This window comes from Antennarius striatus, chromosome 21, assembly GCF_040054535.1.
Source record: "Antennarius striatus isolate MH-2024 chromosome 21, ASM4005453v1, whole genome shotgun sequence".
Lineage (NCBI taxonomy): Eukaryota > Metazoa > Chordata > Actinopteri > Lophiiformes > Antennariidae > Antennarius > Antennarius striatus.
Genome location: NC_090796.1, coordinates 4,068,115 through 4,083,704, shown reverse-complemented (window position 1 = coordinate 4,083,704; position 15,590 = coordinate 4,068,115). Strand labels below are relative to the sequence as shown.

At 42.4% G+C, this 15,590-nt stretch overlaps 4 protein-coding genes across 13 annotated transcripts in view; 2 read left to right on the top strand and 2 right to left on the bottom strand.

Moving 5' to 3' along the window:
- The first annotated feature begins 74 nt into the window (after window positions 1-74).
- si:ch211-250n8.1 (uncharacterized) lies at window positions 75-4,368 on the top strand. 4 transcript variants are annotated; one of them, XM_068306249.1, is made up of 16 exons: window positions 75-204; window positions 812-873; window positions 1,121-1,228; window positions 1,339-1,414; window positions 1,678-1,834; window positions 1,980-2,025; window positions 2,114-2,172; window positions 2,358-2,393; window positions 2,525-2,577; window positions 2,656-2,788; window positions 3,101-3,315; window positions 3,387-3,432; window positions 3,519-3,584; window positions 3,675-3,734; window positions 3,831-3,916; window positions 4,129-4,368. In XM_068306249.1, exons 2-16 carry the CDS (start codon window positions 837-839, stop codon window positions 4,271-4,273), a joined length of 1,323 nt encoding a protein of 440 aa, XP_068162350.1. In that variant the 5' UTR covers window positions 75-204; window positions 812-836; the 3' UTR covers window positions 4,274-4,368. The 4 variants fall into 4 exon arrangements, with proteins under 4 accessions (XP_068162350.1, XP_068162352.1, XP_068162349.1 ...); XM_068306250.1 differs by lacking the exon at window positions 75-204 and having other exon boundaries at window positions 703-873; window positions 4,129-4,223; window positions 4,294-4,368; XM_068306251.1 differs by lacking the exon at window positions 75-204 and having other exon boundaries at window positions 701-873; window positions 4,016-4,146.
- Window positions 4,369-4,414: 46 nt separating this feature from the next.
- On the bottom strand, window positions 4,415-6,291 carry LOC137588917 (histone H3.3A). Its single transcript, XM_068306253.1, has 4 exons — window positions 6,168-6,291; window positions 5,295-5,432; window positions 5,067-5,220; window positions 4,415-4,984 (listed from the first exon to the last, which is right to left on the bottom strand). The coding sequence occupies exons 2-4, from the start codon at window positions 5,420-5,422 to the stop codon at window positions 4,856-4,858; spliced, it is 411 nt and encodes a 136-aa protein (XP_068162354.1). The 5' UTR covers window positions 5,423-5,432; window positions 6,168-6,291; the 3' UTR covers window positions 4,415-4,855.
- A 302-nt stretch (window positions 6,292-6,593) lies between these two features.
- unk (unk zinc finger) lies at window positions 6,594-15,045 on the top strand. 2 transcript variants are annotated; one of them, XM_068305837.1, is made up of 15 exons: window positions 6,594-6,817; window positions 7,313-7,522; window positions 9,099-9,275; window positions 9,351-9,481; window positions 10,217-10,352; window positions 10,460-10,577; window positions 10,670-10,754; window positions 10,841-11,148; window positions 11,418-11,483; window positions 11,584-11,767; window positions 11,868-11,969; window positions 12,046-12,231; window positions 12,308-12,489; window positions 12,605-12,865; window positions 13,358-15,045. In XM_068305837.1, the coding sequence occupies exons 1-15, from the start codon at window positions 6,669-6,671 to the stop codon at window positions 13,517-13,519; spliced, it is 2,457 nt and encodes an 818-aa protein (XP_068161938.1). In that variant the 5' UTR covers window positions 6,594-6,668; the 3' UTR covers window positions 13,520-15,045. The 2 variants fall into 2 exon arrangements, with proteins under 2 accessions (XP_068161938.1, XP_068161939.1); XM_068305838.1 differs by lacking the exon at window positions 13,358-15,045 and having other exon boundaries at window positions 12,308-12,493; window positions 12,605-12,835.
- Window positions 14,466-15,590, bottom strand: part of unc13d (unc-13 homolog D (C. elegans)) — a 36,955-nt gene continuing 35,830 nt past the window's right edge. For 5 of the 6 annotated variants that reach the window (XM_068305834.1, XM_068305831.1, XM_068305835.1 and 2 more), the window contains one exon: window positions 14,466-15,181. In XM_068305834.1, coding sequence (XP_068161935.1) covers window positions 15,069-15,181 — 113 coding nt within the window. In that variant the 3' untranslated portion in view covers window positions 14,466-15,068. The remainder of the gene's footprint in view (window positions 15,182-15,590) is intronic. The other variant, XM_068305832.1, reaches the window with a different exon arrangement.

Here is a 15,590-nt window from a genome sequence, read left to right as displayed (position 1 = left end):
GAGAAGAGCCGCACGAGGGCGCCAGAGCTTCATTCAGACTAAGAAGACCGCATCAGTCACTGTTTCAGATTTAGAACGATTAGGATCACAAGAACGTTATTTCTAAAATAATTCCTACATAACAGATACAGGATAACAGATTTAGGATAAATAACAGATACAGGAAGAAGTGGTAGTGGTGGTAGTGGTGTTCCTGTGAACGAGGTAATGCATTTTTATAATTATCTAACAGCTGGTGGAAAAACATGAACAGCCTTTGGTCTGGCTTCAGTATACTATAGCTCGGTGTAAGCTAACGTTTTGTGAGCTACGTTTGAAAATTGTTGACAAGAAGTCGACAGGATATGTGTTTGAAGGCGGCAGGTTTCACCTCAATCAATCTATCTTCAATCCATACATGCTGACATGGCTTCCTGTACGACGCGGTTCATATTACAGCGCATACAACGTGTATCACCCCATTTGTTCCCTATAGTTGTTCTTTCTGTAGCCTTAGTTTTAATAATACTATTCACCTGATTAACCCCCCCCCTCTCTGTCTCTCTCTCTCCGTGTGTGTGTGTGTGTGTGTGTGTGCGTGTGCGTGTTTGTGTGTGTGTGTGTGCGTGTGCGTGTTTGTGTGTGTGTGTGTGTGTGTGTGTGTGTGTGTGTATGAAATGTACAAAGCAGTGGACGTTTGTCTCATCGCGGTGCGTGAACAAGACAACCTGGGGTTGTTGTTTTTTTAATTTAAAAAACACACACGGAAGTGTGACTCCTGTGTGCGCGTCACAGCGAGTTAATAATAGGTTTGGTGCTGTTGTCCACGCAGCCTCTGGTAACAGCTGTCCCTCAACATGGCACCAAAGGACCCTCTGCTCGGCACCCTCAAAGGTAAATCCATCATGTACACGTGTTTCCGCTGCTTCACGTTTAAATGCCATCTTTCAGTTATCAGTCAGACCCGATAATTCGGCTTTTGCTTGTTTTGCCATATTGACCAATCATATTGTTTGTGTTATGCAATTTTTTATGCAATGACGTTGTCCCGTGACGATCGAGCAGGTTGTATGGAAAGCGTGTCAATTTAAGATAATCCACACGGATCTACAAGAATATACTGTTGTCGTTCCCCTCGCAGTTTGTGTGCTGAACCTCCAGTCAGATGGTGGCATGGTGACAGACGCCAACCCTCACCTCGCCTGTTGCTGTGAGCTTCTTGAACTGGTCCTCAGGAAGGGGCTCCAACGTTAGTAATCAACTCTAAGAAAGTGTTGTATTTGAAATAGCCCAGATGAAGTACCAGATGTGACATGAATTTCTGTGGAATGGATTTGAGGTGTGTCTGTTCTCTCCCAGAGCCCGTTATCAGTCTGGTACACAGAGACTACTGGCATTGTTTTGAACAGCTTACTCACCAAGACACTTGTGGCAGGTAGCAATTCCCTGTTTGTTTAGTGAAACGAAACAACATACCTGTATTTAACACTGATGCAGCTGTTGTATACAGTAGACATTGTTTTAAAAGTGACAGCATTATTAACCTGTCATCTCTGCTGTGTGTGTGTGTGTGTGTGTGTGTGTGTGTGTGTGTGTGTGTGTGTGTGTGTGTGTGTGTGTGTGTGTGTGTGTGTGTGTGTGTGTGTCTGTGTCTGTGTCTGTGTCTGTGTGTGTCTGTGTCTGTGTGTGTATGTGTAGACTATCTGCTCTGTCGTTGGTGGTGGAGCAGACCAGAGTTTGCAGGAAGTTGCTCTCAGCTCAGGGTCGAGGCCGCTACCTGCTCAGACTGTCCCTCACCCGCAGGACTCTGCCACAGTTCATTGCACACCTGCTGCACACACCCAGAATACTGGAGGTCAGACAGATAATCAGATGCAGTATCTTTAGAGAGTAGTACTGCTCATATTTGTGTCTGTTATTAATCAAAAATAGGTTAGAATATAAATAATGCCATCTACAACTGAAAGTGCTTGAGTTCATACTGTTTCTCTTCCCTTCAGTGGTACAGCCCAGCGGTGTCAATCCTCAGAAACGAAGAGTATGTGGGTGAGGATGATTTTTTATTACTTTGAAGTAAATCCAGAGAAGATGCTATTTAGTGTTCAGCCTCAACAACAGCATTCTCCCTCCTCAGAGCCGTTTGTGTCACTACTGCTAGTCCTCTCACAAATAGAGTTTAGTCTGGACATGCAGGTCAGAGCAACTCCTCTACTATTAAATCTAAATAAATAATTGTTTTCAGTAAAACTATGGAAAGTTTTCTTGCAAAATTAAGCAATTGTGATGCCAGCTATTATTTGGTGGAGGTAGCTATTTTTCAAACCTGTTTGTGATCAAAGGATTGTACAGTAATAACTACCTCTGGTATCTTCATACAGAATTGCAGTTTTCTGGATGAGAGTTGGCTTCTGCCGGTAAAACAAAAATGATCATTGTTCAATAACTCTGTCAGTAACTTCATGGTATTGAAAAGCACCACCCATTCCAGTGAGATCATGAAATTGTGCAAAAAATTTAAGCTCTGTTATTTTGTGTGTGCTTCCAGGTGTGTGAAAGATATGAAGTAGTGCCCTGTCGGGAGGTGGGACTTGTATTAAGGTTTGATCCTCCCCAGACTTTTTTTTCTATATTTTTAGAAATAGATCTGTCCAAGCCTCACCTCTGTCTGTCTTCCAGGTACCTCAGTGGACGTGTCTTCGTCCTCAACCTCATCCCTGGTAGTCAGGCTCACGTAGACAAGTTTATCTGTCCTGGCGATATTATTGATGAGATCAATGGGACTTCACTGAGGAATTCAAAGAGTGGACAGGTACCAAATACGAGGTGTTATTTGTGAAGTAATTAGTGCTATTTCTTGACTTTGCACATCTTGTTATGGGTCATCACATCACATTTGCTTTTGCTTTGTTGACATCTGGATGCTCCGTGTCACAGACACAGCAATCTGTGCAATGAGCTCCACATCTGCTGTGACTAATGTCTCTGTGGGATTGTTCGTTTGGGTTGTTGGCTGATACTCTGTGTTAGTGTTTCCAGAATTGATAGATGCCTCCCTGATTCTTCAGAGCAAATTAACCAACTGAATTTATATTTGTATATTTTCTGGAAAAACAAATCCAAGGCAGGTCTTGTTCTCTCGAGGCTGAAAGGCTACCCCCTGTCCATTATTGTTCTGCGCTGGAAGGCGAAGGATGGAACAGTGTACCGGCCCCTTGTCAAACTAATACAGATCCTGAGGACGGAGAACCCCACCCTGCAGCTCTGTCCTGCTTCGTCTCAGCAGTCCGCTGCCAAGGACAAGAGTAGCTCTCCATCACAATGTCTCAAAGAGGGAAGGCAAGTGGATTATCAGAAAAAATGGAGTACATGTTGTAAACGTTCTATTCACACTGAACTCTTCTCAACAGGATAGTATACATAGTGCAGTTCTTGGGAAAAGCAAACACTGGAATGGTAATTGATTACATTTGCAATAGTTCAATATTTGAAATCTTAGCATCTGCAGGCGATACTCTCCTACGTAAATATTTTTCTTTCAGTTTGGAGACAAGGAGGTGTTACAAGATGCCATACGAATAGTGTTGCAGAAAAAACAGCTCATGAAGGTGATCGACCCACCCACTCCTTGCAATCTCAACATGTTTATGTTATGCAAACCATGCAATACCAATGTCATAGGTGTTTTTGCCCTGCAGGAGGTTATTCTGGATATGAAGGAAACACATCTGACATGTACAGAAAGAAGCAGTAATCTGGTGAGCACATACCTGCCCAATCGTCAGATGTATTAATCGACATTCACTTGCTTTTTGCTGTTGCTTAGTTCTTGTGACGTGTTTGGGCCTTCTCAGGAGCTGTTTGAGCATCATTATCCAGAAATTTCATGTGTTGGAAGATATAGTCAACCAGACTACACAATATTTGCATTCTGTGTGGCGTAAGTATTGCACATAATTATTTCATCTTATAAAACAAATAATTGATTTCACAGTACATGTCACCTGCAATATTCTCCTTCTACACCGTGTTAATGCAGATCAGGTCATTCCCCTTCTTTGACATGTGATGATGCAATACCCAAGCTATTATAGGCCTCGTGTTATTGGCTGGAGCCAGACTTCATCTAAGCATATGATTGGTCCATTTCAGAGACTCCCCAGAAACTCCACAGTCCACAGGCTTCTGCTGTGTAGTGCTGAAAGCCAGCAGCATCAAAGAGTGTGAAGAGATTGTGTGTCGAATCGGTGAGAAAGTAGTTCTTACGTTGACTTCAAACTTTCTTTTGAGAGATTAAATCCATCTTTCCCTTTACAGCAACTGGTTTCAAGCATACAGAGTGGTTTGTATGATCATGGATCAGCCATGCATAAATAAATACCATGAACTGGATTGCTGTCTGCATCTGACTTTTTAATTAACAACAGAACACAGGTCATTCTCTACTCATAAAGACCTTTAATAGAAAGACATGTGACAACATTTTCATAAATAGTATTAAATGTAGCTGCCAAGATTTTATGTTGAAAAAACATGTAAAAAGGAGTCCAGAAAAATTCAGGAAGGGGGGGGTTAAATATGAAGAAACCCTGGAACCCATGGAAGATGTCTGACTTCAAACATAATTGCCTTCTCTGAGAAGAGGATGGTTAACACAAGATCTTGGGAGTATGGTGGCTGTTACATGTAATAATGACCCAAGTAGCAATAGGCATATACGACACATTTCCAACGACCCTACATGTACTTGGGTTACGGAATGATTGAACTGCCCCAGTCAAATACAAAATTAAAAAGAACTTAAAAATCCCAAAAAAGTAAAAATGTCCACAAATGGTTAAGTATGAAATAATTTGTCATGACAACTGCCAATAAGTACTTAAGCCCTCTCTCCCCTTATCCTGCGAGCCAGCTGGATGTCTTTGGGCATGATGGTGACACGTTTAGCATGGATGGCGCACAGGTTAGTGTCCTCAAACAAACCCACCAAGTAAGCTTCGCTGGCTTCCTGTTGGAAAAAAAACAAACATTGGGAACTGTGCAATTTGTCCCACAGACACCTCAAACTTTGACATGCATTTTTCTTTCACCTGGAGAGCACCAATTGCTGCACTTTGGAAGCGCAGATCGGTCTTGAAATCCTGGGCGATTTCCCTCACCAAACGCTGGAAGGGCAGCTTACGGATGAGCAGCTCAGTGGACTTCTGGTAACGACGGATCTCTCTCAGAGCCACGGTTCCGGGCCTGGAAAACAGTTTAATCGCCAAATATGTAGATGTGAAAATTATAGTTTCCAGAAAAAAATAAAGCAGGCATACCTGTAACGATGAGGCTTCTTTACTCCACCGGTGGACGGGGCGCTCTTCCTGGCTGCTTTTGTAGCAAGCTGCTTCCTTGGCGCCTTTCCTCCGGTAGATTTACGGGCTGTCTGCTTGGTACGGGCCATGTCGTACTCGCTAAACACAGTGAAGTTAATAATTTGAATTTTATGGTCGATGAGCTTCAATTTACCAACCAAAATCAAATCGCTAAGAAACCTGTAATATTTCTCAAGCTAATAAGCTACGTTAGCATTCAATTCCCCTCCCCCCAGGTTCAGTCACGGGGAGGCGGCACGTTTGTTCCAAGCGGACAAAATCTACAAGTAAAAAGGAAAACCGAAACGATAGACATAATATTCCGTTCTAAATTACGACCACGTCCTACTTAAATAACTGTAATCCAGCGTTTTGCCTTTAATAAACGCGTTTAGTAAACGCAAAACGCGTTAAAACACTTGGTGGCCGTACTAACCCTGACGGGCAGGAAAGCTGCTTTTCGACTTCGCCATTTTCCGTCTCATTCCACCCCAAGGCAAAATTGCCTCGCTACAGTTTAACATTAGCGTTTATACACCGAAACTATAGGTGGCCTTGCTTGGAAAAAAATAAATAAATAAACAAATAAGCTAGCAAGATGTTGTCCATTAGGTTTCAATAAAAACAGAACAATGACGTTTCTCTAGCAACATCTACGGTGATAGAATCCATTGTTCTATTTTTAGCTATCGCCAACATTAGCAAGTGGAAATAATTGTCCCCGAACCAAACGAAATTGGATGTAAAGAAAAAAAAGCAGTCGTCGGATATGTAGGAATTATAATTACCGACATAACGATTTAACAGTTACTGCCAAATGACATTTAAACTTACCTTTAGGACGTTCGTCTGAACAGAAAACCTGCTTCTTATCCTGCGTAACCGCTTGAACGTTATGTGGAAAGGCGGGTCAGGCCAAGTATTAATACTCTATCGTGACGTCATTTTTCGACTGCAGACGCTGATTGGCTGATTGTCTAAACTTGACATGGTTTACAGCCAATGGCCGCGATGTATCGTTTACAAAAACACAAACGATAATAGTGTAGCTTGCTTCGCCATTTGTTAGTTTTCTCCTAATCAACTATTTGTAGATGCAGAACATGACAGTAAATGATTCGATGTATCTCCATATTCTGCTCAATCATCAGTTATGTTACAATAGAACTTCATATCCCATAGTTCCGCGCTTCTCCTGCTTGTCCCCCTTACTACTACTTCCTCCTGCTTTACGCATGCTCACATCGTTGTAGAATGCGGATTTCAAAGCTAATAAGAATAGCTAGCCAATAAGCTAAAAACAAGCTTCTTGTTGTTAGGCTTCAAACGGGTAAAATGTCTAAAACACACTCACAGCCTCCATCATCTTCGGCAGTAACGACTACAGCGGGACCGTCTTCGTCGTCTTCGTCTTCGCCCGCAGGGGGCTCTACATCTCCCGCAACCGTGTTGAACGTGCAGCCCGAGAAACCTCAACATTATACGTACGTAGCTAGTTAGCTGGATTAGCTAGCGAAGTGTACACAGTCTCACGTGTAGTTGCATATCCCACATTACAGCTAAATTGTTTGTGGAAAAAATAGTTAATGATAAACTGGAAATTCATTCTGCTTAGTGATAAAGTGATAATTCATCAGAACAAGTCTATAACAAGAGGCCTACTGTTACTCAGTGTCAGCCGTTCTTTACTAATTTCTTACAAGCTTTGAAGTATAGCATATCTTAAGTTGTGTATTTATGAATTTATATTTCATTGTTACGCAAACTTTGTGTTAGTTTTATGTAGTTTCTGTTTAATTGCGTTTAGTTTAACTTGAAGTTTTCCAGTTAAATAGGTTTGTCACAACTGCAACGAATAGGATATTTTGAAATAAATGGAAGACAAACAATGTCTTACACTATTTCCATATAGAACATAACACAGCATCAGTATGTTCACGAATGTATTCCAGTGTGTTTTGTTTTTTGTCACCTCCCAGATATTTGAAGGAATTCAGAACAGAGCAGTGCCCACTCTTTGTACAGCACAAATGCACCCAACACAGGCCTTTCTCCTGTTTCCACTGGCACTTCTTGAATCAGCGACGTCGCCGACCAATGCGTAAACGGGATGGGACCTTCAACTACAGCCCAGATGTCTACTGTACCAAATACGATGAAGGGACCGGCACTTGTCCTGATGGAGATGAGTGAGTGCAGCTGAAGTTTCACCGCTGTGTGTTTGATCATGGGCCCTATATAAACCATCACACTGAAGGAAAGGGGAAGCTTTGTTCTTCCACTTGGTTACATAACCAGTACAGTAGTTGGGAAGTTGATTATGCTGACTGTCACATGTTTGTATATGTTAACATATGTAAATGGTGCGATTTGTCAAAAAAACAGAGGGACGGCCTAACTCTCTTTCAGGTTAACAGTAGGCCTTATGAACCTACTGTATATTGTAAACAGTTGAACATCCATATTTAATGCAAACTTTTTAAAAAATTAAACGTTCAATTTTCTGCTCTGCCTTGATGTGAAAGATGAAAATGATATCGGTGGCAAAATTAGGCATGGAAAGAGGATTTAGCCTAATGCTAACTGTCAGTAAAACATAACATTAACACCCCATACATTGTGATTTAATGTTATGTCAAAATAACTCATCAAATCTCAGATTAAATGAACAGTGTGGTCTGATGTCATACTTCCTGTGGTTTTTTCTTGTTGGTGCGTCATCTGCAGTGTTTCGTCTTTTTTTTATCCACATCTCTGTGAACTTATGAGCAGGAAATGAACCCACAATGTATTTATATCCATGGGGACATTCACATTGAGAGCCATTAGTTTCGGTCAGGTTGAAAGTTAGAGCCAGCAAAGTAGACTAGGTTTCCTGTGAAAGTCATTGAAATAGTGATTCATATACATTTCTTCAATATAAATTGTAAATTGAAGGCTTTACGTGATTGGATTCTTGTGCAGTATCTTTTCAGGTGAGCATAAGCACCCAAACATTGCCATTATCCAACTTGATAGGATTGTTTTAAAGTCAAATCTGCAGAAGCTTTGGGGTCTTTATGGAAATGTCTTGTTGACTAAAGGAATATAAACGTGGGATGGAAGTTGGTTAAGGGTTAAACTAGGCCATAGAATATGTTAATGAAGCATTTGGGGAAATAATTGAAACAATTCCTCCTCAAACTTAAATGTCAGTATACCTTGTCACAGAGGAAAACAATCACACGGAGCTGTGAAGAATTCTGGAACCTATAGATTATACGTAAATACCCATAGTCATTTGAAACAAAACATTTTTAGTTATCCACAGTGGTCTGAGAAGGTCGTATTCTTGCCATGTTTCACTGTGCAGCTGGTGTGTGACTTGTCTGGACCCTGTTTTTGATATAAAACAGCATGTTTGTTTCACTGTCATTTGTCTGTAAAATAGTGTAGTATTCAGTAAAACTGAAACAGTTAATGGGAGAATTGAATCAACAGAAAACATAGATATTGAAATTAATCCCAAATTGAAGTCCTACATTGTACTTAAAAGGTCTTTTACTTATTTCTTGTATCACTGAATTGAATGGGATTTTGTGTGTGTGTGTGTGTGTGTGTGTGTGTGTGTGTGTGTGTGTGTGTGTGTGTGTGTGTGTGTGTGTGTGTGTGTGTGTGTGTGTGTGTGTGTGTGTGTGTGTGTGTGTGTGTGTGTGTGTGTGTGTGTGTGTGTGTGTGTGTGTGTGTGTGTGTGTGTGTGTTCCTTCCTTCCTTCCTTCCTTCCAGATGTCCTTTTCTACATCGGACAGCAGGTGACACAGAACGCAGATATCATCTTCGCTACTATAAGACGGGATCTTGTATCCATGAAACAGATGCTAAAGGACATTGCAGCAAAAATGGCTCCCACTGTGCCTTTGCACACGGATCACATGACCTGCGTAGCCCCGTTTATGATATCAGGTACAAAAGTTCTCAGTCACATCACTTCTTGTTTCAATGTCTGTGATGTAGTTGCTTATAGAGTTTCATTCCCAGAGAAATGCAAGTAATGGAGTCTCAGGGAGGGTCCGGCACCACAGAGGGAGGTGGAGGAGATGGACAGTCGGGACAGGCAGCGAGCACGGCCCTCATTGAGAAGATCCTGAGTGAGGAACCGCGCTGGCAAGGTAAGTCAGCACTGCAGCTAGCATTCAGACCACCAACAGCCCCACTCATGCAAAACCTGTGTCGGTCTGCAGTTTTACATTTGTTTACCACTGACTTTTGATGCAAAAGAGTCCACCCAATATATCTGATACATGAGACTTTAGGTTAATTAAAGTTTGAATTTGATTTTGACATGAATACATACAGTCTGATCAGAACTTAAGTAGCCTTCTTTTAAAAAAACAACTGGAGTGGCCAAAAAATGCAGACTGTCAGCTGTTCAAATACTCTGGAGAACAGCAAACTGTTTGTTGTCCCCCAGAGTAAAATGTCTTCTATACATTTTAATATTTGAATATCGTTCATTCTCTTGCAAATATGCCTTTTTCTCTGTTGTTGATGACTTGTGCAAAAACTTTGGGTTTATGCACACTTTGGGTGTGATTGTTTGCCATTTTAGAAGAAACATCTGCTCACAAGGTAACAAGACACGGATCTCTTGTAATTTTATTGTGAACCATCAACATCACTGAGGACCTATGGTCCGCCTTTCGCCTAAAGTTTTTTGAGATTCTCAACTTGAATGGCAAAGCTTTACATCACACCAGTGTGGGCACATTTCAGTTTTACGCAAACTGAAAATGTCGCTTAATTATCAAATATCCTGATGACCCCCCATCCCCCTTGCCACCCCCCCACCCCCAAGGACCTTCTACCTGCTTTACTATATTGATCTGTGTGTTTCCTCTCTTTAGATAACAACTACGTCTTGTCTCACTATAAGACAGAACTCTGTAAGAAGCCTCCTCGTCTTTGTCGTCAGGGCTATGCCTGCCCATACTACCATAACAGCAAAGACAGGAGGCGCAGCCCACACAAGTACAAATACAGGTGCTCCATTACATTGTGTTGAAGAAAAATAGTTGTAGGTAATGCACTTTCTTTGTTGTATTGTGTCTGTGTGTGTGATGGTTGTTGTTCCATTGTTGCTGCTGCAGAGCGTTGCCATGTCCAGCTGTGAAGCAGAGTGAGGAATGGGGCGATCCTAGTAAATGTGATGGAGCTGAGGGGTGTCAGTACTGCCACACCAGAACAGAACAGCAATTCCACCCAGAGGTTCGTCTGTTTCAGTAGAAACCGTAAAAAATCCAGACCACGATTCCCAAGAGATGAGAGTATGAACATGTTGATCCATCATTCTGTCACAGATCTATAAATCGACTAAGTGTAATGACATGCAGCAGTGTGGCAGCTGTCCCAGAGGGCCATTCTGCGCTTTTGCTCACGTTGAAAGTAAGTGCTAGCACCTCTCAGCAGCCATCTGATGCTCCATTGTAAACTTTAATGTTGCTGTTTTATTCCTGTTTGTTGTCTTCCAGAGCCCTTCGTACCCGAGGAACCATCATTCCCCACACCTAGCTCCCCTCCGCCCCCCAGACCTCCGGACCCACTTCCTGCCCAGGAAGCTTCATTGAGTCCCAGCAGACAGAAAATGGGGCCTGGTTGTGGTTCTGTTTCTGCTTCAGACCCCTTCTCCCCAACGACGGTGTCATGTGTAGCAGAGCAGGGGCTGCTGGGAAGTGTTTTGTCCCTGTGTGAGGACATGAGCAGTCGCACAGAGCCTATGTCTCCTTGGGCAGGAGAGGGCAGGTACTGCAGAGCACCTGGGTTCGAGAGAGAGGATCAGGTGAGTGGGACAGACAGAAGAGGCCAGTACTGTTACTATAGCAATCAAGTCAGGTTTTTTTTAACCAGGTAAGTCAGCTGAGAACAGGTTTTCATTCAGTGATAACCTGACATTCATACACCAGTGTGAAACACTGGAGGCAACAACAGCGAATTACTGGGATGGAATGGGATTCAAACCTCCAATCTCTAGATTAACGGACGACCCACTCTACCGTCTAAACCACAGACCCCGTCATTCCATGATTCTTATGCCATTTGTGTTTTCAGGCTAAACAAAGGAGTTTTGCTCTTGAGCAGCGCAACAGAGAATTAGCATCAACACAAAGCAAACAGGTAGAACTATATAATTTTAGTCGGGCCGCATATAAATTATTTTTTTGCAAGAGCACAAATTACAAAGTAACCACTAAATACCACACGTGTTCTCCTACAGGACTTGTTAGTGTTTCTGCCTGTGGGCAGCCCGTTGAGTCTGTCGTCCAGCATCCCCTCCAGTTTGGCCGCCACACCACCCAGCCCCGCTCCTCTTGGACCACCAGGATCCAACATCTCCTCTGGCATGAATGCCAACGCCCTCCCCTTTTACCCCACTAGTGAGACTGTGGAGTCAGTTGTGGGTGAGTGGAGATATGTGCTATTTCCATCAGTTGTGGCAATTAAAATTAAAAAAAAAGAATCACAATGCTGACCGATGGATCCTTCCTTTGTGTTTGCCAGAATCAGCCCTAGATGATCTCGATCTGAATGATTTTGGTGTGTCGGCTTTGGAGAGGAGCTTGGAAAGCAGCTCCGCTCTTCCTAGTGTGGGAGCTATGATGGGTAAGCAGTAAACAGTAACCTACTGTTTACAGTGTGTTTGTACATCAGCATCACTCACTATTGTTTCTTTTTTTAGGAGGTAGCCAGTTTCAGAGCTCTGCCCCCGTCAACATTCCAGGATCCTTCAGTACCTCTGCTCCTTTTAGCTCCCCCTCGCCATCTCCCCCAATAAGACCCCATGCTTCCCCATTCTTTTCTACTCAACTATCTCAACCCGGCCAATCAGAAAGCACCTTCCTTGGAGCATCTCATGGCTCTTTAGGTCTGTGGACTTTGCTGCTGGTTGTGTGGTTTAATGAGGTGTGTGTGATTGTTTCACTGTACTAATGTTTTTGCAGGTCTGAATGGGATGAGCACGAATATCTGGGAGCATTTCCCATCAGCCCAGGGTTCCCCAGGTACACCCCCTGCCCTGCTGCCTTCTGGTCCTTGTGTAGAGACCTCCAGGCTCAAACAGGAGCTGGAGGAAGCTCACAGGGCCCTGAAGCAGTGGGGTCACAGCTGGAGACACACAGCTCAGGTAGGTAGGTAGTGGGGCATTTGTGCATGCAGCACTGTGAAATGAATGTTTGAGTTTCCTTTCTGCGCATTGAACGAACGTCTTATGAAAGCATTCTGATTCTGACCTCTTGTAGTCATGGGCTGCTCTGAAAGCAGATGCAGAGGAGTCCCGTGCTCACGCATCACGGTTAGCCATGGAGGCAGAGAGAGCCAAGCAGGCTGAGGAGGAGGCACAGAGACAGGCATCCCTCCTGCAGGAGGCGCTGGATAGTTTGAGGAGCGGAGACAATCCCCATCTAGCGCTGCACCAGCTCCAGCTACTACACCGATTACCCCTGGAGTCAGTCCTCAGTTTGCAGGCCCAGCTGTGTAGCTGCTTACATGCTGTGGAACAGGTAAACGGTTTTTCACAAATGCTTTAGGCCCAGGGTAAAAGCCTTCTCAGAAATCTTTAAACCACTCTAAACCAAAACAGCCATAAGGTGCTGACATGCTGCTGAAGCAGGTGATGTTCTTTATGATGACAATCAGCCACTGGTGACTTCACTAGCCAGCGTTTCCCTTTGTCACTTTAAAATATATTGATCTTCTTTAGCTTTGATCGGAGCTGTATTTTAGAACCTTAAAGCTTGAACACTGGCACAATTAAAAGTGAACTCTGTAGGTTTGCTGGCCCCGGCCCATAGCAGAGATAACCCAGAGTTTGTTGGTTATCACCTAAGTAAATATAGATATAAGTAAATAAAAATAGATATAGTATATAAATATAGATATAAATAAGTTGAGTAAATATAGGGCCTTTAGCTGCAAGCGTGAAGCGGAGTAGCTATGCTTTTTGATCCCATCGTTCTTGAGGTGGAGGTGTGAGTTCTTTCCTATTCTTCCAGGTGGTGTACAGGAAACAGAGACAGTGCTGTGTGACATGTGGTGAGCAGGGCTCGGTGACGCTACCTTGTGGCCATGGGCTGCAGTGCGAGAGCTGCTCCTCCTCCACAGAGTGCCCACTATGCCCTGAACAGACCCTGGAGCAGCAGCAGCAGCTCTCTTGACCTCACATCCCTCTCAGACCACCACAGATTCCAGACCAGTCAGTCCTGATTCCACGGATGCCAGCGTTTGATCTCGACCACCAGTCAGATTCATGTCCGAGTCATTTTATAATGTGGTAACAACAATAGCACTGATGTGGTTTTGTATTTTAAAGGAGACTTTTACCAATGAAAAGCCAGTTTACTCAGCACAAAGCTAGGGTTAATAATTGCAGTGTTGCCCAGAATACCAAGGAAGTTATCGCTCTTGATTAGCAGCACTATTCTTCACCCTCGCTCTTGATTTGAGAAATTTCTTCTGTTGCTCTACTATGAAGTATTCAAATACGGTTATAAATCATATTTTGTTATATTTTAAACCACAAGACGACTGTTAAAACATTTATAGAGTGTCACCTATCCTTGAGAATAGTCTGAATTATATAATAAAGCAGTTACTCCTAATAAACTACAGGCCCATAATATGAAACTCTTATTGGAAAAGTTTTGAAACGTGCTCTGCTAATGCAACCCCTGTCTGGCTGTTTGTTCCACATAGAACAAAGACACATGCACTCAATGATACGTACGCTTAGAGACAACACAGAAGTGAACCTTAAACCAGTCTCCTTGGCTTTGGTATCAATGAGTGGCCAGGTTTTATCAGTTTGGCTCACTCCGCTCAGCTTTCAGGAGTTACTGCCTTCTAATGTCTGGAAAGAGCGAAACATCTTACAGTGAAGATCGACAAACCTTTTATATGTGGATGGATGACACAGCAGATTAATAACTAAACGTCTGAATGAAAGCACGAAAGGACATTTAATGTCATTCAGACAATGGTCATGTATCACTACAGCCACACAGGGTGGGGGTCATAACAGTCTGCTGGTAGCGCTTGTGTAGAATTACATTGATTTTTTTATAGGGTTTTTTAGGAAAGAGAAAATTAAAAATCAAATAACTGTTGAATGACAGAAAATATTTAAAAATAGTAATATTTGTTCAAATGTACAACAGATGGCCTCTGTTCAAGCACTCAGGTTTTCTCTAGTATTCTTCTACATAAACTGGAAGATGAAAACATGTTAACACAATCAATAAAAATGTACTCAGTTGACTGTAATCCTTCAAATGACATATTTTACACCTTTGCTTTAATACTTTTCATGCTCACTCAGACTTAATTTGCTGTGTTTCAAATCAATTTGTGACAAGTTTGTCTGCCAAAGTTTTTTCATCCGTAGTAATCTTTGACATTTCAGTGTGTCGGCTGTCTCACACAAACACACACCTGCGTGTGTGAGATTCAGTGATGCCACACTTTTTTTCTTGCACTGATTGAACAAACATCGGAAAGCAGACAGATATGAGATGTGAGGGTTAGATACAGGTGTGAACGTGTTCATGATCACTGTGATGGTCTTTGGTGAATCCATGCTCAGCATACTGTGTACACGCGACTCATCTGACACCAGTGTTTCCTTCTGAGTGGATTTCTTTTTGTTTTTGGTACAGATGATTAAAATATATTGTATATTTTTGAATGAAGCAGTTGTTTGTGTGTTTGTCATGACTGAATCCTCTCCTGGGACTGTTTCTCTCTCTGTCTCCTCTTCTTCACAAAGGTTTGAGTTTCTTGCTCTCCTTTCCTGGACCCCAGTAAGTTCAGAATGGTATCTTCTGGAAAAAAGACACAATTTCAGGATTCACATACATACAGTAAACTGACATTTGCCAAAATCAGTTTAAGACAACTTATTTATAAAAACAGGAATTATGCTGGATGGACAATCCAGCGCTGAGCTACTTCAAATGCATCAGTTTTAGTCCAGATCACCACCAAAATCTTTTGGACATATCCTGACTTCCAAATACTGTATGTTATTAAAGTCTGCTGAGAACTCATAACACCACGTTTGGACACCAATATTGTGTCTCTTCAGGGCTATTTTTGCCAATAAACTGCTCAAAATGTGAGGATATGATCAAAGGTGTCCCAGTACCGACTAGATATGTGATATAATCAATAAAAATGTTCTCTGTTCAGAGAAAACAAACATTAGTATTCATTAGGAGTCATGTTTGTGTG